Source organism: Nipponia nippon, unplaced genomic scaffold (assembly GCF_047370975.1).
Source record: "Nipponia nippon isolate SJK-2023a ecotype South Korea unplaced genomic scaffold, ASM4737097v1 scaffold_6, whole genome shotgun sequence".
NCBI classification, from domain to species: domain Eukaryota; kingdom Metazoa; phylum Chordata; class Aves; order Pelecaniformes; family Threskiornithidae; genus Nipponia; species Nipponia nippon.
This window is the reverse complement of record NW_028262380.1, coordinates 59,811,850-59,835,840: the sequence shown is the minus strand read 5'-3', so window position 1 is coordinate 59,835,840 and position 23,991 is coordinate 59,811,850. Positions and strand designations below refer to the sequence as shown.

The 23,991-nt window shown below is 46.1% G+C and overlaps 1 protein-coding gene and 1 long non-coding RNA gene across 13 annotated transcripts; one reads left to right on the top strand and one right to left on the bottom strand.

The window, feature by feature from the left end:
- Nucleotides 1-81: 81 nt before the first annotated feature.
- On the bottom strand, nt 82-17,131 carry LOC104021146 (UDP-glucuronosyltransferase 2A2). 5 transcript variants are annotated; one of them, XM_087737292.1, is made up of 8 exons: nt 16,112-17,131; nt 11,587-11,593; nt 9,783-10,152; nt 7,735-7,883; nt 6,298-6,429; nt 5,788-5,875; nt 4,824-5,043; nt 82-3,542 (listed from the first exon to the last, which is right to left on the bottom strand). In XM_087737292.1, exons 1-8 carry the CDS (start codon nt 16,471-16,473, stop codon nt 3,266-3,268), a joined length of 1,605 nt encoding a protein of 534 aa, XP_087593418.1. In that variant the 5' UTR covers nt 16,474-17,131; the 3' UTR covers nt 82-3,265. The 5 variants fall into 5 exon arrangements, 4 of the variants coding, with proteins under 4 accessions (XP_087593418.1, XP_087593416.1, XP_087593417.1 ...); XR_015699932.1 differs by lacking the exons at nt 9,783-10,152; nt 11,587-11,593; nt 16,112-17,131 and adding an exon at nt 13,279-14,938 and having other exon boundaries at nt 82-2,626; nt 3,196-3,542; XM_087737290.1 differs by lacking the exons at nt 9,783-10,152; nt 11,587-11,593 and adding an exon at nt 13,279-13,911 and having other exon boundaries at nt 15,738-17,131.
- LOC148051506 (uncharacterized) lies at nt 14,844-23,896 on the top strand. Of its 8 annotated transcripts, none has more exons than XR_015699935.1 (5): nt 14,844-14,975; nt 16,223-16,440; nt 17,123-17,323; nt 17,437-17,600; nt 19,990-23,896. It is a non-coding gene; the product is annotated as an uncharacterized LOC148051506 (long non-coding RNA). The 8 variants fall into 8 exon arrangements; XR_015699934.1 differs by having other exon boundaries at nt 17,123-17,337; nt 17,420-17,600; XR_015699937.1 differs by having other exon boundaries at nt 17,123-17,600; nt 20,680-20,722; nt 20,879-23,896.
- The last annotated feature ends 95 nt before the right edge of the window (nt 23,897-23,991 follow it).

Here is a 23,991-nt window from a genome sequence, read left to right as displayed (position 1 = left end):
GAGCGGAATGGGAAACAGCTAAGAATGTAGATACTGATTAATTCTCAATAAGTGTTCATCTACTTAGTGACTTCATTCTAGGTTTTTGAATACTGATGGATAACTGCCTTTTTTTTTTTTTTTTTGCTTTGATGTTTTCTTCCTGTAGTTTCACATGGTTCAGTGGGAGAATGCTGCTATCAAGTATGCAAATATTGAAGTATGATTTTTTTTGACTGTATGGCAGTGTTGTAGCAGCCTTTTTTTTTTCTTCCCTCTGCCCTTGTTTTTTAACCCTATCTGTAAAGTCAAGTGTTTTTTCAGTCTTCAGTAATGAAAGCAATATTAAGAAGACACTATTGATTTCTAATTTTTAACCTTTTTTAAAAATCTTCCCGTGTTCAGTAACATTTTGGTCAATACTCTTGTCTAGTCTCCCTCCAAAATGTACACATTGCTTGGAATGTTCACAACTTGCGTGTGTGGAACCAGAAAATATTGCTGTATTCTACATTGCTACCATTTTTTTTTACAAAAATAAATTGGTAACTATTGAAATGATTAAAACTCCAGATCGGGTTTCTTGGTCTTCTAAGCTTGCCAGCTTTGATAGATTCTGGCAGTTCTAGGAAAGTATTTGTGTTCAAAAATAGTTTAAAGGTTCTTGTGATAGGTGAAATTGATCCGAACCCTGAACTTAGGAAAAGGACTGCTGAAATAAAAGGTAATTGCTTTTCTGTTTCCACAGTGTAGTAGTCAACTTTATAGCTCCTGCAGCTAATCAGAGTTATTAAGGCCCTACGTGTTCAATTTAATCAAATGATCTCTGAGCTATTGATAGGCTGTCGTCGGCCATAATCATACCTGTTTCCCAGGAGTGTGTTAGTCCTGCAAGATCCAGACTCTCCCCATGTCTTCTTTGCAGTGATTACTGCATCACTTGTTATTTCTCTTAAATAGGAAGTATTTGAATCTAAATGCCGATGGTAAAACTGTGAAAAAAGAAAACTTGTAGTGGAAGTTGTTCGGTTTCTCCAGCAATTTCCTGGTTCTCAAAACCTGTGTGAGTAGCACTGCCTTGGTGGACTTCTTCTTAACCTTTCTTCAGTGTCTTTTCACATAACAGAGCCAGATTGTAGCATGTGCTTTGAAGACTTCCAACTCCACGGCGCTGAGTGCTGTAGCTGGTTTTATAAACTGCAATATAAGATTGGCCACGGTGTGGCAGTGGTGGAAACACACGGTTTTTAGCTCTGACGATAATTTAGGCTCTGTATATTTTAGTCTACACAGCTATAGTAAACATCTAGATGTGCTAAGCAAAAAGTTTGACCTCCATGCGAGTATGTTGGGATTTTTTTTGAACACTACAAGAAGTTGAACATATGTTTTGGGTTCCTCAAAACAGTTTACTGTGCACTGAGAGGTTAGCCTGTTAGTAGGATTAGATCAGTCTATCAAATTCAGTACACATACTGTGTCTGATTGGAGAAATGCATCATAGGTCACCTCCATTTGTCGGTATCTTTCTCTGCTTTATATACAGATTCTAGAAAGAGGGGGTTTTGATTTTGGTTGGTTTTCTTTTTTACTTGTTAAATTCAGTGCTAGATGAGCCAAACATCTCTGGGTAAGTTGCAGGAAAGAAGCACCTCCTTAAAGTGACTGCAGAGCACTTTCTCTGTCCAGCTTTTCCCAGCTACCCTGTTGCCCGTGTCCTTTGTTAGCCCTATCTGACCAGTGTCTACACAGTATGCTAGGAAGCTTGCTGGCCTTCTGGCAACCAAACTGACATCTTGGCAAATCTTCTACTTGCAGGAGCTGGACGATGGGGGCTGTTAGTGATCAAGCTTGGTGGAGCTGAGCCTAGGGACCCAGCTCTACGAACAGCTAACAGCAAAACTTTTCAGATCTGGGGCCTGAATGTCACGCTGTTCCCTTTTCTGTTCACTGTGCATATTTCAATATGCATGTTCCTGCATACGATTCCATCATGGCCATAGGAACAGTGTACCAGAAGTTACCATGAGAAGCACTAGTCTTGTTCTAACCCCTCTTTAGTTTGGAAACAATTCACTTGAGCTTTTATAAATGTTGTAGTATGAAGAGATTTAAGCAGATTGACAATGCTGATAAAAAGGTTAATGTAGTGTAGGGAATTTTATTATGTGAATAAATATAACCTGTTTTCTCAGCCTGTTCTGTTTGAAAACAATTCTGCAGCATCTAGAATACAGCAAATATCAGTTAACATTGGGGCAGGTTCTTTCCTGAGTAAGCTGGCACAGCAGTGGAATAACCTTACCTAGAACAGGAGGCCTGAAGTAGCATCGTTTTAGGCTTTCATCAGTAAGTGCACCTTGAACAATTTCAGGAGTGCTGCATTTACTACCACTCTTATCTGACCCAAGAGCAGCGTTATTTTCCATCCCAGGTTTTCAGGCAAGGCAAGTGGCTGTTGCACTATTCCCATATGTAATGTTACTTCTTTGCAAGTTCCATCTCTAGAGGTTTTCCTGCATTTATCAGTTAGCGTGGCTCAGAAGCATTTGGGGGTTAAGATGGGCAAGTTACTGACAAAGGTGGTTTTCACACCCCTATAGTGTTGCAGTTAGAATGATGGCACGTGCAGGACTCCAGGCAGATACTGAATGGAAAAGAGAAATGATTCTCAGAAAAGTAATTTCTCTGTAGAGGAGTAGTCAGTGCATTTGTAAAAATGCGATGATACAGGCTTTTCCAGCCACTTGCAGCTCCTAGTTTTTCATGATCTTGGCCGTTCACATGGGTGCTTTTTAGGAGCCCATGATCTTAGCTTCGCTGTACAATCTGGAGAGAGCTATTCCGACAGGAGAGGCGTTTTGGTTGTTTATCATCGAGCCTGGGTGACATTATAGGAGAGGACAGAGTTAAGAGAAGGGGACTAGTTGCAGATTGAGGGACCCACAGTGCCACACATGGGAAGGCTGAATTTATGAAATACACCAAAACAAATTTGAAAAGTTAGAGCAGCAATTACCATTCTAGGGACTGTGTGTGATCAGCTAACAGGGTCCTATGGGATAAAGCAACTGTAATTCAATCTTATTTAGGCTAGAAGGAATTTGCTGGCTAACCAAGCAGCTCAGCCCCACAACAGCGTTTTAGCATCACCCAGTTCAACAGGGTGCTTCACGATATGCCCAGCTTAAAGTGTATCATAATAATTTTATTCACCAAGTAATGTGCATAAATGCCTCGCTGAATCAGCCTAGGAGAAGAAAAAGTGCTGATGGGAACAGGATGTCTATTCTTTCTTCCTCTTTGCCATCCTGCCACATCTCCTGCAGCAAAATAAGCAGCACTTGACAAGAATGAAGACGACAATAGCTGCACAGGTGAACAAGAATGCCAGGACATCCAGGCAGTGGTACTGGTACCAGGTGAGATGGTGAGCAGCTGGTCTCAAGTGCTTTGCTCCTTTGTGACGCATGACAAATTCAATCCAGAAGACAGCTCTGTCCAGAGGCTTAACTGGCTGGTCGTGGTGTATCTTAGATAACTTTAGAGCATTTTCCTTATAGCTGGGGGAAAAAAGAAACCAAGGAGATCTGTCACTGATTGCTGAAACAACCCATTCAGCACCTGGCAGCCCTCTTGAGGAAGGTAGAAAGCCCTGCTTTTACTTTCATCAATGTTATTTAAATATATTTGAAACTGGCCCAATTTACTCCTGTCTGCATAGAATTGGGTTATGAACATTAATAGAGAAAGCCAATCTTTTGCAAAGAAAAGTTATTCAAAATTATTCCAGATACTCCTTTAAAAAAAGCAACATGGAAACATTTGCAGCGTTTTCTGTTCCAATATAATATAGTGTGCTGGTTTTGGCTGGGATAGAGTTAATTTTCTTCATAGTAGCTAGTATAAGGCTAGGTTTTGGATTTGGGCTGAAAACAGTGTAGATAATACAGAGATGTTTTCCTTATTGCTGAGCAGTGCTTACACAGGGTCAAGGTCTTTTCTGCTTCTCACCCCACCCCACCAGTGAGCAGGCTGGGGGTGCACAAGAAGTTGGGAAGGGACACAGCCGGGACAGCTGACCCCAACTGACCAAAGGGCTGTGCCATAACATAGGACGTCATGCTCAGCAATAAAGCTAAGGGGGAGGTTGATGGGGGAGCTGCATGCACTGGATTTCATCTGGGTTGTTACAGCTCACCTCCACCACAGCTGATTCCCTCAGATACTGGACGCTTCCATCAGTGTTGGTCCATTTGCTTCAGGAATTTGCAAGTTCTTCCTTGAAGGGATACCTGTCCTTCACACTTGGCAGGAGTCGCTGCCAAAGACTGAGGACTCCTGCCTTTTTTCCAGTCCCTCTGTCAATGGCCTTATCCTTAGCAAGGGATCCCAGTTGCCAGGCTTTCATACCCTCTAATTCCTGACTGATAGGTACAGTAACCTAAGGATATTGGTAACCCAGGGTAGGAAAAACAATTGTTGTGGCTACAGACAGAGTAGGCGTAATACAGCTAGAATTGTCACCCAGAGCCTCCAGAGGATTTATACTAGCAGAGAACAAGGAAGAGAGAGCGAGGAGAAAACGGTCTCGGGAGCTGCTCTGGGCTTTCCAAGAACTATTTTTCTCAAAGAGATCATAAAATGTAGTATAAGGAAAATCAAATTACTGATCTCTCCTTTCTGAGAAATGCTGATTCTCAGTAATGAAAGGTGGTTTTTATCTGAAACCCAAACTCCAGCTACTCTGTAGTTTTGGTTTCCAGAAGAGCCAGCAGTTTCTCTCATCAGCAGCCCAAGATTCTAATAACCGCATCCTACTGTAAGGCAACAACACAACTCACGTGGAATTGTTAATGACTGTATTCAGTGCATCAACTAGGTCCTGTGTCTCCAGCGTGCTGAAATCCAGCTCAACTGCAGCTCCCTTTGCCCTCATGTGAGCAATGTTGTCGTGCTGATCGGCAAACATAGGAATCCCAACCATCGGGATCCCGTGGTAGATAGCTTCATAGATCCCATTGGTCCCACCATGAGTGATAAAGGCCTTCGTCAAGGGATGGCCTGGAACAGGGAAGGAGAGGCACGTGTAACAGCAGCTGTGGCAGACTGTGTTCGCTGGGAGGTGAGCACTGCGAGCTACCTGGGCAAATGCACTGCTAGAGAAGGGAACAGCCCTGACCTCTGGATCAGCATCAGAGCTTGCACGCTTAGCTTTCACACATTCATATTTATTTTAATGTAATGTGTGAATCAGCATGTTCCTCCAGACTACCCCAGAGTTACTTCAGCCCTTCTGCTGTTGTGCAGTTCTAGTTTTTACATGATACCGGGTTCACAACAGCCTTGCTTAGGTCAAGCATTTTGAAGAATGAGTCCTGGAGATTAACTGCAGAGGCCACATCCAGCTCCAGAGTACATCTACTTTGATGTTTACTCCTGCCTACAGGTAGTTCTTAGCCCTTCCAGACAATTGCCACCGAGCTCTGTAAGACAAGAGGCTTTTGCTTTAGAGATCTATCTTTATAGCTAAGCTCAAATTGCTGCCTTCTTGAGCCACTGCTCCCTACTCCTTTCACAGCCTGTCTGTATCTTCCATGGTTCTTGTACAGCCACTCACCTTAAAGTCAAAAGCAGGCTAGGAAATTAAGGCTCCAAGAGCAAACCTCTGCTACTTAAACTGCAAAACTAATTGTAGCCAGAAGTGTTATGTGGTTCTTTTGCCCGAATAAGCCATTTTAGTGGAAAACCAAAGAAGGAAACAGTTTTTCCAAGGGCGCTATGCATCCCAGATAGAATCAGGCTCACCAAGCAGGTCATTTTGGGGTATCCAGTCATAAATCCTGGTGTTGGAGCCCAGAGTTTCTGGTTTTTTTCCTTTGTACCGCCACAGGACCTTGAACAAAGGAAGAATAAGTTAGACATAGTGCATGCGATGTGCCCTTCTGTATTATTACATGTAATGTTGGACTTTATCTCAAACCCACATACCTTTTCCCAGTAATTCAAATAGCTTTGGCTCCAGTTTAGCTCTGATTAGTTATTATGTGCTTATTATAAAAATCGCATAGAGTGGTTTTTATATTTTGGCCTACGGACACACCTCCACGACATTTGGTTCAGAGAAGGGGAAGTGCCAGAACTCCTCATGAGGTGACTCAGCAGTCCGCCTCTCTGCGGAGCCCAGCTTCTTGGCTGTGGCACAGCCAGCAGGGAAGCAGATAAAAACCAGGCCAGTCCAAGCATAAAGGGCTCGCTGAAGGCAACAGGAGCGACAAAAAACAGGGCAAGTTGGTTTAGACTCGAAAGGAGATTCACCTTTTGTGGAAGCTGACTGAGGGCTCTGGCAATCACATTGCTTTTTTCATCACTTAGGTTGTAGACCATTGACCCGAGAGAGAATACCACGATGCCGTGTTCCCCTGAGCTCTGAACAAATTCTTCCATTTCCTAGGAGAGGCAGAAAACACTTAAGGGTAATTATGCACTGCAGATTACACAGATTTCTGTGAACAGAGCGCATAACCTTTTTAGCTTATTGAGGAGATGATTGCGGTGTATGAGCACCTCCACTGATAGAAGGGCATTACAAAGATAGATGTGGCCCTGTACAAAACAGACAGTTTCTCCCCAAGAAGGAGCAGGACAAGTTGAGACAGGCGACAGCAGCTTTGTCTTTTTGAAAGCAAGTCAAGCAGTTTCAGGACACATTTCTTTCAGAGCGCAAGGAGCAGGAATGGATCCTGGCACTGGTGTGGGAGGGCCATACCCTGTGACACCCTGCCTAGCATAGTCAGTCGTGGTTCTGGATTTTCCTGGAACAAGTACTTTGCATTTCATAGCTCTGCAGGAAGGGACAGTGCTGAAAACTGACAGGGTTTTTCAGTATCCTGATCAGAGATTCATTGAGTCACTGCTGTCACTTTGTTAGTCAGCCAGTTCTCTGTATCTTGCAATACCTAAACAGAATTTCTACAAATCAGACCAACAGGTCTTCCTGTTCCTTATTTTAGTTAGTGTCATGTGAAATGGAGCGATAGCATCCAAAAGAGAATGGTTATCCATTTCCCCCAACTCAACCCCTGCTACAGGGGAGTAGGAAGAGAGTGAGAAGGTTTCTTTTAGTGGACAATTTGCACTGAAAATACCCTACCTCCTCTAAGGCTTCTACAGGAGTGATAATCTAGACCAGAGCTTGTTGTGTTGCCATGATCAGTATCTGGGAGTTTCAAATTCCACCTGAATATTGCCAGTCGCAGCAGAGCGTAGGCTGGAGATGCTGAGTATTTTACTCCCTTTAAGATGTCTTAAACTAAGCAACAATAGAAAAAGTGTTCATCACTCGTCTCTTTCTGCAAGTCTTGACTCCATTTTGTCTATAAAGAATTTGTCCCTTCACAGTGCCTTTTTGCATCAGGTATTTCAAAGTTATCACAGGCTGCAAGTCTGTATCTTAGAATTAAATCTTACACTTAACTACTCTGAGGTAGCACCTATTTTTCCTAAAAGAAACACTGTATTCCCTCCTGCTGACCTCAGCAATCCTTTTTTAAGACAGCAGGCTGTAAACCCAGCCCTCAGTTTGCACAAGTACGCACAGATTGCTAAATAGCTCCATGCTGCCCACCGGCAGCAGAGCATCTTCTTTAAGAGTGAGCTTTCTCAGGACGTGGCTTGCACAGTTGACCAGGGAGGCAAACAGGTTTTGTTCTGCTGGGCAAACAACCAACCAATGGCAGAATAAAGTCGGGATACCTTTGGTAACGGCTTTGCAGGCTGGCAGTGAAGGCCTCCAACGAACTCAAAGTTGGGCAGGAAAGGGCGTGGAAATTCAAAATCCCAGTATGTTCTGATTAACCATATCTCTGCTTTCCCCATTGTCTCACACAGGGTTGTGGGCCTTCCTGTGGACAAGGTACAAGGGGTTTACAACACGCATGGGAGCAGTCTTGTTTGCTGTAGATTGCCTTACCTTTGGCTTTTGGCACTCCCAGTCAGTGTAGTCTATCAAATCGTGCATGAAATGAAAACATGGACAAATCCAGACCTGTTCTTTGCCCTGTCCTGTGTTCGGCCTTGACAGGTTGCCACGAACAAGGCAATATGATCTTTAAAAGGATTTTGAACCTTCAGGATGAATTTAGAGCAGTACAGGAGTAAGTGAGAAGCGTTTAGTTTCTGTGATATAGAAGTGCCATTCTTGTACCACTGAAAGACTTCATTACCTGTGCTTGCATTAAAAACACCCTTTGGGGAAGAGAACAATCACAGAAAATTTAGTTCCAAATAAAAAATAAATGAATCGCAAAGTGATGATTACCAGTCAGGGAGAAGGAAAGTTTTTAAACAAAGTTCTGTGGCATTTTTCAAATGGTGACTCAGTCAGTGACTGCTCAGACTACAATAAAAGACAGGTACGGCCATCCCTAGTTCTCCTGGGGACTGGGTCAGCTCCTTCTGACATATATTGGGAAAATCTGGCCAAATCCATAGATGCTTTGAATGTCTTCTTATGCAAAATCCAATGTTTCTAGAAATCCATCTACAGAAAAAAATCCAATTGGTAAAACTATTTTATAGCTTCCCATTTGCAAAAATACATATTCTCAGGTACCTGTCACAAGATGTCTTTGCAGTATTTTCCCCACAAAGTGGAACTGGGGAGTAAAAGGTAAATGATTGTCCAAAGCCAGCCTAATGCAAGCAGGAAGCAAGCAAAATAAGCAGCAAGATAAGAATTATCTGTAGGGTATCTTCTTATTTACAATTTACACCAGTAATTTTTTTTTTTAAGTAAAGAGCAATGAGTCAGTTACAAAGTTCCTGGAGTGAAAATTAAGCCTGCATTACAAGTAGAGTGATATAAAGGTGTAATTAAGTCTTATGTGGTATTTAAAAAAAAAAGATCAATCCAGGGAGAAGGGACTAGTTTGCAGAGCACAGAGGCATTCTTGGGAAATGCAGGAAGAGATTGGAGGGCAACAGAATAGATGCCCTTGTGCTTTCTGTTCACTCGTTATCTGCCTAAACATAGATACTCTGTACAAGATTCAAAGTCCATTGAATTAAAAGGTCTCTTTAGTAGACTTTGAATCAAGCCTGAGTTGTACTAGGTTGGAACAAAAATTTCAGGTATATATATAGTTTAAGGAGACTATTTCAAACTCTGAATGGTGGATGAAAGGGAAAGGTGACAGTTCTTACCATTTATTATTGGAGAATATGAACTCATGCTTAGCATTCTGTACTACGCAGGGCTGCAGGATGATACCTCCAGACGATGCACACAATGTGAATGAAGGGTGCTTTTTTGCTCTGCAGTTTTCCAGAGACAGCCAGTGTTCCTGGTTACAACAGGGTTAACTCCATCCCTGTGTTGTCAACGGAGCTGTCTCCAGTGCCTTACACTCAGTTAGGGAATGGTTTTGCCCTGGAGCCTTTATCCACTACCATCTTAATTGTAGAAGTGCCTGTCATCAAGATGAAGAGGCAACAACTGTCCTCTGAAAGCACTAAAATGGGCATACAGCTCACTGCAGGAGCTCACCAGCAGTATCATCATTGACAAAAATTAGAACTATGTGCTCTAAAGATCCTCAAGAGGAACTAGAGCAAAACTGCACTGGTGTCTGTTAGACTAGACCAGACCTAAAAAGGAAAGCACAGCCTCCATGTGACCAAATTTGATTACCATCTCTGCTGGCCATTGAGAAGGAGTATTTTGAGACAACAGCATTGAGCTCCCAAAACATTCAAAAGGCACAACCTATGCAAGAGGAGAAACCACTCAACAGCTGCCTTACCTAAGACATTACTGTAGTACCCATCCCATTCATCTCGCCAGAACTTCAAGAAAAATAAATCCGTGTAAAAGTAAAAGAGGAAGTTGTGTAGTCTTTCCACGAAGGACATCTGGTCTGTCATCCCCCTTGTGCTAGCAGGCACATAAGAAGGTGGGGACGGGAGCCCACCGCACAGCCGCTCTACCACATTCCCATCAGAGAAGCGGAAGCTGTAGACAAACGGAATTGCTAGGATTTCTGCTACGAGCTCCCCACCTACAGACAGGGGGTCAGCGATCAGAACATCAAACTTGGCCTGCTGCAGCTTTTCTATCAGCTGAGGGTTCATCAACAAGGTGTCACAGGTCTGCTTTGACATATTGGTAAAAACCTCCAGGTCCTTTTTCATCCTCCACATGATCTCCCAGGGGAAGAGATTAGAGGCCTCATTCATCCAGAAATTGAGGAAGTCCTCCATCACAGCATGCAGGGTCTTCTGGGTAAAGGGGACTTGCAGGACCTCAAAGGTGAAGGGAGAGGAGGTGTCTCGGTAGTTGATGAGCAGATTGCTTGAGGGCACCAGCACAGTCACTTCATGACCCCGGAGAACAAGCTCTTCCAGCAGCACTTTCACATTGATCCAGTGACTTGCATCGGTGGGCCAGACCACCACCTTCCCACAAAAGCCACCGCTCCAGCAGCATGCGTAGGCCCAGAGCAGCCAGGGGAACCTTGGCCCCATCATCTCAGCAGTCAATGTACAACTCCAGTCTGACTGAGCTGGAAGCAGTTTGCTGCTCCAGTGTGCAAGCCAGCCAATAAAAGCGAGATCTTGGTGCCAAGCCTGGCAAGAGGGCACGTCAGAACACAAGACAACACTCATGGGAGGACTGGGCAAGCAGCAAATCCCGTTCTGGAGTCTCTTCTAGAGGCACAGCTGATCTGGAAATGACAGCAACTCCTGTTTCTGCCCGCTACAAAGCTCATTTTGCAGCATGTGAGGACCAGAAGCCCTTTCCCTGTGTTTAATCTTGATAGGGAGCTATGCACCACAGAGCCTCTCACTCCCCCACAGTAGGAAGGGAAAAGAATCGGAAAGGCAAAAGTTAGAAAACTCATGGGTTGAGACAGAGACGGCTTAATAAGCAAAAACCAAAAATAAAACCAAGAAAAACAAGTAATGCAAAAGGAACAATTGCTCACCACCAGCCAACCAATGCCCAGCCAGTTCCTGAGCAACAGCAGCCCTGGGCAACTTCCCCCCGCCAGCTTTTTTTGCTGAGCACGACATCAGATGGTGTGGCACATCCCTTTGGCCAGTCTGGGTCAGCTGTCCCAGCTGTGCCCCGTCCCAGCTTCTTGTGCAGCCCCAGCCCACTGGCTGGTGGGGTGGGGTGAGAAGCAGAAAAGGCCTTGATGCTGTGTAAACGCTGCTCAGCAATAACTAAAGCATCCCTGTGTTATTCAACACTGTTTTCATCAGAAATCCAAAATACAGCCCCATGCAAACTACTATGAAGAAAATTAATTCTATTCCAGCCAAAATCAGTATACCCTCATACCAGATCTCAAGGTACATTCCTGTACCAAGCAGGAGCTCAGGCTAGGGAAAGCACATGAGCAGCCCATGGGACTTTTTTGACAGCTACAATATGAACCCCATCTTATCACTTGACTACAGCCCAAATTTGCTTCTTTGCCCTGTAAGAACCAAACTACCTGTAAAGCTGGTTACAATTTTTATCTCCTCATTTACTAGGTGCACAATGTCCTGCAGTGATTCACAACTAGCCCACAGGGCGCTCTAGTTCTGTCCTCTCTATACCCAGATGCTGTGGACGCACAGCACTGCCGCTGGAAGGACACAGGCCTGGTAGAGATGACTCCAGCATCAGGCCACCCCAGGAGAGAAACAGGAGGAGGTGAGGAGCACAGGTTTTGCTCACCTTGCTGCTTCTGTGCCTTCTTTTGGGAAGATGCTGCAAACGGGCATCAGTGTATCTGTATCATGTAGTCCAGGACAGATAGTGCCAAGACAAGAGACACGACTTCTCTTCTTGACTGTATCCTGCAGATGTAGTGGAGATGCTTGGTGCTACTCATGTGTTCAGGGAAAAGAACAGGCAGCTGCTGTCTCCTGAGCAGAGGGCGAATGAGGCTCAGACTGGGTCTAAACAGGGCCTGAGCACTCCTCCAGGAGCTCAGCACCACCACATGAGCTCCCCTAACTAGACTGACAGTGGAGCAAGCAGTCTTTCATCATGCTTCAACCTCATCACTTGAAAAAGCCTTCAGGTAGCTCTAGGAAAGCAGCTAGAATAATAAGAAGAACCCTGAAGAAGATTTTCCAAGGAGAAAGAGAAGGTGCATGCATGCACTACAGGAGCTGGGACATTGCCCTGTTTCTGTGAGATGCTTGCCCCTTCCTTTCACACCTCCTTCGGGACTGGATACACTCCAGATCAAAGCATATCACAGTCAGGGTAGAGAACAGCTAAGCTAACACAGCTAACAAAACAGCTAGTGCACATGGAGCCTTAAATGCTAAACCTCACATTTAACAATAAAAAAGACAACACAAGATCCAGGCAGCTCTGAGGCTTACACAACAGGAGAGCAGCAAACCATGCTTCTGCCAGCACAACATTTTCTAGTCTCTGTCAAACATGATAAACAACACAAGTAAACACACAGCTAAGTACTCTAATAGTAGGATATCTTAACAACTTAGCTCTCTTAGCAGAATTACACCCTACTAGTGAAATATAAATAAAACCAGTCTCATATTGAAATAGTATCCATTTTATCTGCCTACCGACGATGCATGTATGTTTGCCCCGTTCCCTTTTAAGCATTACAATAATCACTTAGAGCAGAAATGTGAAAATAATTACGCAACTATTATTTTAAAAAGGAAAATCTTATAAATAAATAGAACTATCTTCTAATATTTCTTTTAGACGCTTTCAGAAAAGCAAAGAACCCTGTCTCTGCTAGGGGCCTTTTATCACTGCAAACTGGGGCTCAGCTGCTCTCCCAAGCCTCTAAAAGACCAGAGGAGGCCATTATCTCTCATTTTGAGATAAGCTAGCAAGCAAGAAGGGTGCTAGGGGAAAAAAGGTAGTATTGTTGTATAGCTTTGCAAAACCATTTTTTATTTCTACTTCAAAAGGTTTAATTCAGTAGTAGTGTTTAGTGGGTATATAGTATTATTTTGCTGTTCTTAGTGTTTGTCATGATTCATCTATGACTGATGAGCTCTATTTCAAGTGGCTTTAGCACTGTTTTACCTATCCTAGAAGTACCTGTTGCGGACTCAGCTGCACTAGTGTAGCAGGTCAGGATTAACACGTAACATTTGTACTTGCCTGGATTGTTTGACTTGACACAGAATTTGGAGGAAGGAGAGTGAATTCAGGGCTGTCTTGCTCCTAATTTGTGCCTTAACCTCTAAGTTCTGGGTATTTACTCTTGTGTGTACAGCAGATGTAATTTCTGGAAGTAAGAGCAGCCTTACCTAAAACGTCACTGTAGTATTGATCCCAGCTTCCCCAGAGAAGGTAATGATATAAGATATCCTGCGCAGTGTAGAAGAAGATGTTTTTTAGCCTCTCCGGGAAGGACATCCTATCTGTTAGGCGGCTTAGGGTGGCTGGTACATAGGAAGGAGGTGCTGGGAGTGTCCCACAGAGCCGCTCTACCGTGTTGCCTATGGAGAACCGGATGGTGTACACGAAGGGGATACCCAGCTTCTCAGCAACCAGCTCCCCACTGGGTGACAGTGGGTCTGCCAAGAGGACATCGAAGGTGGATGCCCTCAGCCTTTCCAGCAGCACCTCGTTCTTCACGACTTCATCACAAATGATTTTGGTTATGTTTTCCAGCTTGTACAGCAGTTGAGATAGCTTGTAAAGACTTTCCCAGACAGGTAGCGCTCTCTCCTGGTAAAACCAAAAATGGAAACCTTCTTCCAGGAAGGCAGCCATCTCCTTTTTGGTGATTGGCACCTCAACCACCTCAAACTGGAAGAGTGAGGGCTGTGTGGGGTTGAGGATGAGGAAGCACGAAGGCAGCAGCACAGTCACCTCATGGCCCCGGACCACAAGCTCCTGGAGTATGTACTCCATGTTCAGCCAGTGACTGTTGTCAGCTGGCCAGACCAGCACCCTCCCCCCGGACCCCCAGCCCAGCACAGCCAGCAGCCACAGCACTGCCACCTCCTTCCCAGCCATAGCCTGCCCTGCGAGGCAATGCCCCCGTGGCCTTCCTTCACAGCGAGCAGCAGCGCTCCCAGGGGCTGGGCATGCATGACTGCCTTGCTCCGGAGGGCAGGGAGCCAAGGTAGCTGACGTGAAGTCCTGTCCTGAGTAATGGCATGTTTTCCTGGGGAAAAAGGTGGCTGGGACCAGCTGCACCATCTGGTGGTAAATAGCTTGCTGCAGCTGGAAGATGTGCTTCCTCTGGAGCAGCAGGGAGAGCTGTCAGCCCTGGGGGGCTCAGTCCAGCGAGGATTGTGTCCTGTTGGTCATCCTGGCCCTCCTGCCTGTCTCACTGCAGTCTCCATGTTATTTGTTTGGTAGAAGAGGTGACTTTTTCATTCTTCTGGCTCTCTGAAGCACAGCTGGGTGTGCAGCGAAGATGTTCACCCACTGCGTGGGCACCCTTTTGCTTTATAAAGCCACTGAGCATCTCTTTACAGTGCTTTAAGGTGGTGATCCAGGGCTGCAGCTAAAAAGTGGCATCTCGAAGTGGATGAAACTACACGCCAAGTGACTCCAGTATCAAAGACTGTCCTCATGTGAACTTGCCTTTTCCAGAGCATGCATCGTGGGAGGCCAGAGCTGGTAGGTGACGGTGTGGGCTGTCCTGCCTGCCATTAGGTGCCAATTATGCACTATAAGTTGAACCGGGAAATCTGTTGAACAGTTTTATTTACGGTCACCCTTCTGATGTGCAATTAAGAAATAATGTAAGTCCTCTTCACTGTGCTAAAAATCATCATTACTGGGCTTCTGCCCAGCTCTGTTATGCAATGTTTTCCTAATGTTGTTGTGCAAGACTTTGCTACGGCTTCCGTGCTGCCTGGAGCAGCCTTTCCAGGGTGAAAATGAGGGTGATGGAAGCAGCTGGGCTGTGAGAAACCAAGCTGAGATATCTCATCTACTCTGCACATGACAACAGTTGGGTGTACTTCTGGAGTCCTGCAGCATGCAGGTATGTGCAAGCAATCCAACTCTGAGAGATTTGCAAGTGCTCTTTTTCATGAGCTCAGTGTGAGGTTAGTAAAATGGCATGTTGATCACATGTGATTAATACTTAAATAAACATGTTTTTCTACTCAAAACAGCCCAGAAGCAAAGCCTGCAGAGAAAGACTTGTTGCTTTCACTGTTTGCTTGTGGGTGGAGGGTATGTTTTAAATAAAACTTGTGTTGTGCAGAGAGGATTGGTTTTATATGACCAGTGATGTAAGTGAAGTCTCTGTTACAAAGCAACAGTGCATTTCAGTATTGCTACTGAGGGTGGCAGGGCTGGCTCGTAATTCACCAGCTCCCCCCTCCTTATTACAATACTCTGGATTAGGAAAACAGCTCTGTTCCTGGCTGCTTTCTGTACAAGCAGTCATTGGAGGGGCAAATGTGTAAGCCGAGCTCCCTTGCTGAAGGCCCTATATGGTGTGGAAGTTGTTTCAACCTCCACATTAAAAATAATTATGGCAAAAGTCAAATCCATCAATTGGGATGACCACCGATGCCTGTCTCAATGCAATGACATAGCAGCACAGCACCCTGACGGGGGAGTAGGTGCAACTGATGGACTCTAAGTGGCTCATTCCCTTTTCCACATAATTGATGTAATGACAAACTTCTTGCTGACCTCTCTCCGACCTTGACTTTGCCACCCTGCCAGGTTCCTAGCTCTGCAGGTCGTAAGGCAGGAGGCTGTGTAATGAGAAGTGAAGTAGCAGAAGGCTTACCTAAGACCTTGCTATAGTAGATATCCCATTCTCCCCAGTAGCTCTGGAAAACGTAGTCTTGCAGGTGGTAAGACACAATGTTTTTTATTCTCTCACCAAAGGACATGCAGTCGGTGAGCTCGGACAGGGCTGCAGGCGTGTAGGACGGTGGGGCTGGGATCTTGCCGCAGTGCCTCTCCACGGTGGAGGCCGGGGAGAAGCGCAGCGAGTAGATGAAGGGAACAGCCAGCTTGAGAGCCAGGAGGTCCCCGCAGAGGGTCACTGGGTCTGACAGCAGCAGATCATAGCTAGACCCCTGCAGGTGGGCCATCAGCTCTTGGTTGGTTAGCACTGCGTCGCACATCAACCTGTTCATCTGGTGCCAGGTTTTGGACAGTTTTCCCAGCTCCTTGTAAAACTGCCAGAAGGTCAGGGTGGTTGGCCTGTTATTCAGCCACAGTGCCACAACACCATCGATCAGATTCTCAATGGTGTCTTTCTTGAAGGGCACATTATAGACCTCAAACTTCTCCATGGCCTCAGCCCTGGGTTTAATGAAGAGGGAAGCGTTGGACACCAGGATGGTAACGCTGTGCCCGCGACGGATGAGCTCCTGTATAACTATCTTCACGTTCAGCCAGTGGCTGCCTTCTGTTGGCCAGACTAACACATTCCCGCAGAAGGCAGGCCCTAGAAGAGCGACCTGAAAAAGGAGCAGCTGGAGGTATTTCTTAGAGCCAGTGGCTTTGGTGGCCATGGCAGGGTTAAGGGCTAGATAGCCTGCGAGTTTTCTCTTCCAGTTGGGAGTGCTGCACCTCTGTGTTGTGTTTGATGGCCCTTTACTAGCGCTCTTAGCACAAGCAAGAGTTTGCTGTTGCACAGGTGGGGCCTTTAAAACCCACGTTTGGTCTCAGGTCTGAAAAGACAGAAAAGGATGTTTGGTGATTCACTTTTCCCTTTCTGCCTTGTACACTGTTAGTTTCCCCCTGAGGGAGCTCCTTTCCCTGGTTAGCAGGGTGGCAGCAATCCCCGCTGCTGTCAAATGTCTGCCTTCAAGCTACTCCCTTTGCACAAGAATTTCATCCTTTATTTTGTTATACCTTTTGTAGTTTTTCTGAGGAATCCTTGCCATGAAATAAAAGCAAATAACAGGGGGTCTCTTCCAACTGTGTAATTACTGTATCAGTAAATGTTGGCAGATTTACTATAAGTATCAGCAAGTAAGTGGCACGCTGCCAACACTGGAGAAATACTGAGATTTGCTGGGGAATGTATGACCATACCTGATTTTAAAATGCCTGTTTTCAGTTGCCACAGCTGTGGTACCTGTATACCGGTAATGTTTGTATTACTTATGGCAGCAAACCTACCTGTACTTAAAAGATGTATTTCTCTTATTTTTCCAGCTTTCTCCACCTTTCTTTCCAGAAGCAACACGGGCTTATTTAGCTGACAGGCAGCAATGCTACCCGGAGTGCTTGCTTGGAGATATTGCTAGCACTGGGGCAAGACCCCTGGGCAACACAAAGCGGAGGGACACCTGCGGTGGGACTAGCAGTGGCAAATTATACCATAGGCATCCTTAAGCCTCCTCAACCCTTCTACAGGCATGTCCCTGTTGGTAAATAATATGAATTACTGGCAGTCATGCCCCAGCCCCTGTGGAGAGCTGCTGCCTCTCCAGGCTTCACCATTAATTCAAGTTGGTGCATCTTTACAGAGGAAGAAACTGCAAGTGGTCCAGTCCCCTGGATGCCAGCTGTGGTACTCAAACAAATCGCTTGCGTTGCGCCCATGAGCTAGCGATGCCAGAGGCAGGCCAAGGAAGGAGAGGCCACAGCGTACATTTAAGTGGCTGACTTGGAAGCGGCATCCTTTTTCAGGGTGAGATGTTAGAAGTGCTGATGTTTCCCATGCTGAGAGAAGGCAGCAAATCCTTCATTTGGGTGATGATAATGCCAATAATAACATGTAGTTTGTTCCGATATGTGCCAGGTGGTTTCCGACTGCTCCCAGACAACTCAACGCAGGGAGCTCATTGCTACTGTCTGGGGCACATCACCACCAACCTGGTCATGTTGTGGGCTCAATTCAGGTGTCTAAACATGGGTCTGGGGCCCTCCTGGCCCCTAAAGGTGCTTCTCAGAGCAAAACCCACACCTGGGGTGGCTCTCACTTGGAAAGTCAGTGCTTGAATGTAAGGTGCTATGTCCTGAAAGGAGCTCTTAACCACCGGGAGCCAAAATGACAACTAAAACCCATGCATGTAATGATACGCTCAATCCAACAAAATTTGGGGAACGAACACCATGCAGCAAAAAACTCTTACCTAGCGGAGTCTTCCAAGGTACATAAGCATTGCTCTCTGAGTTGCAAGGTGCAATTTGCTACACCGGTTTGCTTCTGTTTCTTGCTGCTCACCTCCTCTGTGCCGGGGCTGCTCTTGGTGAGGTTTGGTATCGGGCAGAAGGAGTTTAAATAAGTAAGTTACCCTCTGAACAGGGCTTTTCAAAAGGAGGAAGTAATACAATATGGGATGATCACAACAAGGCATGTATTCGGGGATTATTCATTGTTTTATTATGCTCCAGTAATTCAATAGTCGAGATGGTCTTCCCCATGTTAGGGTATATTATAACGTTATTACAGAGCCAGATTCTCAGAAGGACTTTGCATCCTGTAGCTCAGAAATATGGTGTCTGACTGCCAAAAATATTTTTCACTCCCTTTAGGGTCCCAGCTGGCAAAACAAAATTGTTTGTTACGTAATAGGCTTGTTTATAAACTGTCCACAGGAACAAAGAGAAAATCTTGTGGTTTGTTTGCAGAGTTTTTCAAAAGTTGGTATGTTACCTGTGCTGGGTGTGTGGCCCTCGATTCTGGAGACCTGGGCAAGTTTTTCATGACTTGAAAATATAGGAATCTAAAGATGCACCTCCACGGTTTTTAAATATTGTCCATAATATTCAACCTGACTTTTTCTAAAGCCTCAGAATTCAGGGCAATTATGCTAGCACGTGTCAACAGTAATTTGGCCTTACAGCCAGGAGTTTCACTATGATCTCTCCATAGACCTTCGTATTCAGGATAATATCTTTTTTCAGCTAATTTAGCTTATTTGAGGAAGTCCTATAAGAAACTTAAAGCTTTTCCAGCAGCTATTGAAAGACTATGTTCATGTGAGCTAGGACAGATGGGAACTTGGGTTTCGTTTCTAACCCCTCAGTAACTAATTCCTCCGCAGCAAATGAGAGCTATTACTAGGGGAACCAGAGGGTTAAATTTGTCTTGTTTCCATGGCCAGCTTTTAAAGACTATACTCGGATTACTCTTAATGCAGAGAAGATAAGCATTTTGAGAGGATTAAAGGACAAAATCCAGCAAATGAGAGCAAAGTGGGGCTGAAGAAAGTAGATGGTGTTAAGTGTCTGTATTTCACATATTTCACATATTTCATTACTAAGTAGAAGTGCTGTAGACACTGATGCAACCTCCCGCCTTGTTAAATAACGACAGGCTTTTTGAGACGAAGGCGAGTTATGCAAAAGTTAGGCAATGCAAACTAATGTTTTCCACATACGGGCCTCTTCACCGTTTTGCTGAATGGGGGTTACGGTGTACATGGCACCTGTATTTCTAGAAAACCTTGATGCCAGCCAGCACCTCAAAAATTCAGTGCCAGGGTAGAAAAGGGAAGCTTTTGCCCTGAGAAGCGCCAAATGACTCTGTGGTTTTCCTTTTCACTTACTGCAATAAAGCAGCTTCTGGACCGAAAGCAGACTTGCTAGCCTTGACTATCATTTTTTTGAGGGGGGGGAGGGGAGGCTGGATGGGGAAAATAGCAAGGTTGGCTGATCCCTGAGTACAGGCAGAAGTGAGTGGATTGAGCAATTTTGCAGAGGCACATGTGCAAGTGCTCATTGAAACGCCTACTCCCATGTAATCCCCAGGGGTAATAGGGAAACTCCAGACAAAGTTAATGAGCTGCAATAGCCTACCATAACCACCTTTCTCAGCTAAATTGTATCTTTATATCTCTACCTTGCAGCTGCAGGACAAAAGTACCATGGGCTAGCTTTATAGCATTTCACTTATTTTTATTGATTGAGGTTAAGATTTTATGAACTCTCTTCGCTGCTGTGCAAAGCTGCAGGGGCACCTTGGCGTGTAAACGTGTAGACAGCGGGGTGGCTTGCACTGGAGCCAGTTCCACTTTACAAAGCCAAAAAAAAAAAAGAGAGAAGGTCCAGACCAATCTTTGTGTCCCTGCTAGGAATTGTGCATTTTTGGTGGAGAAGAGGTGCTGCACCCTGTCCTTGCCAGCTCTACAGTGAGGTGCAGCAGCAAAGACTTGCCGAAGCTGCAGATATGGCACACCTCTGTCTTGCCAGCATCTGTCCAACCTCCAAGGGAAAGCTGAGGGCTATGGAGATGGGCAAATCTGCAAATACTGAGGGTATAGACATGATGGGACTCACCTAATGGCTCAACAGCCCGGAAAGGGGCAGTTGCTCTCTCCCTCCCACCTTCTCATGCGTGTTTGCTGCTCATGCTCCCATGCCAAGCCTTTCCTTGTGCCAGGTCAGCTTGCCAATGATTTATTTTAGAGAATAAGTTTGCTGCTGGGCCGGGGAGGAGTTGGGCAAAGACCCCTGAATGGTTGGCCAGCAGCCATTGCACTGAGACACGTAGTAATGTATTCACATGCTATAATGCATTTGTGTGTTCATAGCTCTGCAGAGGGATGAAAACTAAATTGAAATCCCTGCTAAATTTTGACTGAATCCACCAACTGTGCATAAACCTGCTGCTGTACTATAGCTTCTTGCTGGCTTTCTGGTCTAAAAAAGAAATTGCAAGCAGAGCAAAGCTCGTCTCTGGCCAGGGGCAATTTATCAGAAATAACTTTTTCTTACTTGGATGCAGCCTGCTCAAGGTCCTAAGTCACATCTGTGTCTTGCAGGAGTGAAGTTTTGCTGTTTGACACTGGAAGCTGCTAGCACGAGGTTTGTACCTGGGCCTTGGTACACAAGCAGTACACCTGCCACTTATTCCCTGGAGGTGTATCCACGTGGGAAGTCTGCACCTCGGCCTCGGCACGTGGCCTCAGAGACAGCCTCCTTGCCAGCACTGCCGTGACCACGACTCCTCTTGTCTTTCAGCATCCAGGGAAGGCAGAGACTGCTTTTCCCCTGATAATGCAGTTTTGGAGCTGATCCATCGCAGCTTGGTCCGGGACGCGGAGGGGAGCACCTCATCTGCTGCCAATTGAAGTGTGGAGGAGCATTTCTGCGCGGCTGTCTGGGAGGCAAATAGAGGCAGCCCCTCTGCTCCCAGGAAATCAGGTCTGGAGATCTGGACTTGTGCTTCACCTCGTAACTGTGAGGGATGCCATTTCATCCCAGGGGGTATTTCGCCAGGATAGGTTTGTGTTTCCTCCTCTGTTTGCACTGGAGGCCTGGGTGGGATTTCAGCTGGGGCTGCTCTATCCTGTGCCCGAGGTGTTTTGAGGCTGGAGGAGCGAGAGGGAGGAACATTCCCTGCTTTGGATGTCGTTAGCTCGGATGTCTGGGCCTCTGCATGCGATGTGGGAGCACCCTTGGCCACTCTTACTGTAAGCATCAAGGACTTTGCCTGAGCTGCTGCCTCTAAGCCAGCAGGAAAACCCTTCTGTGGTCCACGGCCCCGCTCCCTGGCGTCTGCGCACAGCCATGAGGAGGACGGCTCCTCCATCCCCGCCGGGGCTTCACCTGCCATGTGCACACCTCAGCATCGACAAGCAGCGGGAAGAGGGGCACTGCATTCATATCAAGGGATTCAAAGTCCTGGTTTTACGAGGGTGTTTATAAGGGAGCTGCACTCATCCTGCCCTGATTTGCTAGATGTTGCTTGTAAGGGCAAAGTTAATTCTGCAATCCCTCCTCTGGCCTCATAACCAAATACTTGTTTCTTTCCCAGGGTCTTAGCAGTGTAGGTCTACACAAAACTTCTGGGGCACAGCATTTTAGCCTCCCCTAGCTGGTTATGTTGCATCTCTTCAGCCGCTAACAAGCACCATATCTACAGCAGCGAGGGCAGGGTTAAGATTGCACTTTGAGCCCAGGGACAAAAGATATAAATACAAAAAAAACCTCATCCTCATTGAAAGTAGTGAACAAAAGCACTTCTTGAAGCGTGTTTGATGCCCCTATGCATTTCACAGGAGCTGCTATCTGAATTACGAAGAGGAAAGAGGTGTCATTAGAGAGTCATCTAACAGACCAGAGATGCTTTGGGGAAACAAAAAACAAACCTGTGTGCTTCCACACAAATGGAAATATTTAAGGAGCAAAGCAGGGGCAATTGGAAGGCCTGGCTTTATATCCAAGCAGCAGTAATCAGGTGTGCAAGAGCTTTAGGGAGGGAAGAAAATGCCTGGAACAAATTAAAGGAACAAGTTGTTGACATTAGCAGAGGAGCAGTCTTTGGCAAGAGCAGCGGGGCCAAAAGACATGCTGGTGGTGCTGTGTCGCAACAGCAGGAGTAAGAATGAAAGGAAATTCCTGTAGCAAGATGGTCATGATGTCGAGGGGCTGAGAGAGAAACCAGCAGGGGAAAATCCAGCACGTGAATAGACTAACATGCCTTCAGCCTAGAAATACACAGCTGGGGGAGGCTGTGTTATGAGGAAAGCCTATAGAGTCCCAAAGGATGGGGGAGATCAATGTGGATGAATTGCTGGTAGTATCTCAGTGCATGAAGTAAGGGACCTCAAAAAAAAAAAAAAAAAACACCCACACCAAAAAAAGCAAGTTGTGGAGGAAAAGCAAATCCCCAGGGGAGGTACAATGTGCTGTGAGATGCGGTGGATGTCACAAGAGTCAAGGTTTCAAAGGCAGATTTGTGGAAGACAAAACTACAGAGTGACCACACGCAGGGAACCATATTTGGCTCAGGAGCTGCTTTCCAACATGGCATCTTTTCTGTATAACAGAGGGGCTGAAGCCACCGCTCGCCAGTTCAGGTATCTCTGCTCCTGTCTGTAATTACCTGGATTGTTTTTACTATCTCCTCTTCTGGCATCGCTGGCTCAGGTTTTTTTTTGTACTGAGACTGCAAGGTAAGAGGGGACAGCGAGGTTCAGAGCCTACCACGTCGTTCTATAACAAATCACTACAACCAGCATCTGAGAGAGAACGAGAAACCATTTGCAATTATTTTATTATGACTTAAAATAACATTTTTTCAAGGAGGGATCACAGTTCTGTACCTTCTCTTTTTCTCCTTGTTTTCTGCCCGCACATCCAGGTAGGTAAGACCTCTCTCTGCTGCAACACCCACCACCCCCACTTGCGTTGGGTTTGTGGTACCTGACGGCCAAACTCCAAGGATTTTGCTGAGCAAAGAGATTTAACTCAGTTTTGCTGCCGCTGTTCCCGGACAGGTCCCACCTGATTGTCAGTCTCGTTCCTGGAGCACAGCAGAGCTGTTTCACGTCCGATAGCCCCTGTTTCAGCGCTGGGTTGTGCCTGGCTGCATCCCTGTCCCCTTGCCTGTCCCTCAGGTCCCCGGTCATTTTTAACCTCTTGGCCTATTTCACCCACTCCTGAGAAAGAAATTGCATTTTCAGAGATGCTCCGTGCCTACAAGCAATGAATATTTCCTCCAGGTTGCAGGCAAGTTTGTCTTGCATGTGTACCAAACAGAAGAGAGGATGATGAACATGGGCAGGAGAGGACAGCATCCGGGGAACCCCATCCGACTTGCAGTTTCCTTTTCTTAAACGACTGCAACATAAAATCAGCTATTTTAAAAGCACCAGCTTTTAGCAATGCTGTTCCAGCCCCCTAGCTGCATCGTGTGCCTGGTGCTGCAGCGTGCCCTTTAGCTGTGGGTTTTCTGGCCACGGTGGGAGGGGGAGCAGCCAAGGGGACCCTTCCCTGGGGACCCGCCATCCCTGATGGGTGATGTGGTTGCGGGGAGACTGGCACAGCATAGCAGCTTCCAGGTCCCTGGGAGCAGAACAGCACAAAAGTGACCAGCAAAATCCTCCTTTTGCCTCCAGCTTCATTGCTCCTGGGTGGAAGGATTGGTCCCAGCCTCCCCAGGCTGTGTCCATCTCCCAGCCACCCTGGGGCTGGTTTTGTCCCCATCCCGCTCGCCTCTTCTCTTCCACATGGCCCCAGCAGCGAGCGGGAAGCATGGCCATCACCGTGCCCTGTCCCGTCCCGTCCCGTCCCCCCCCCAAAGTGTGACATCAGCAGAGGGGTTTCTGAGGTAGGAGATGGTGGCTGCG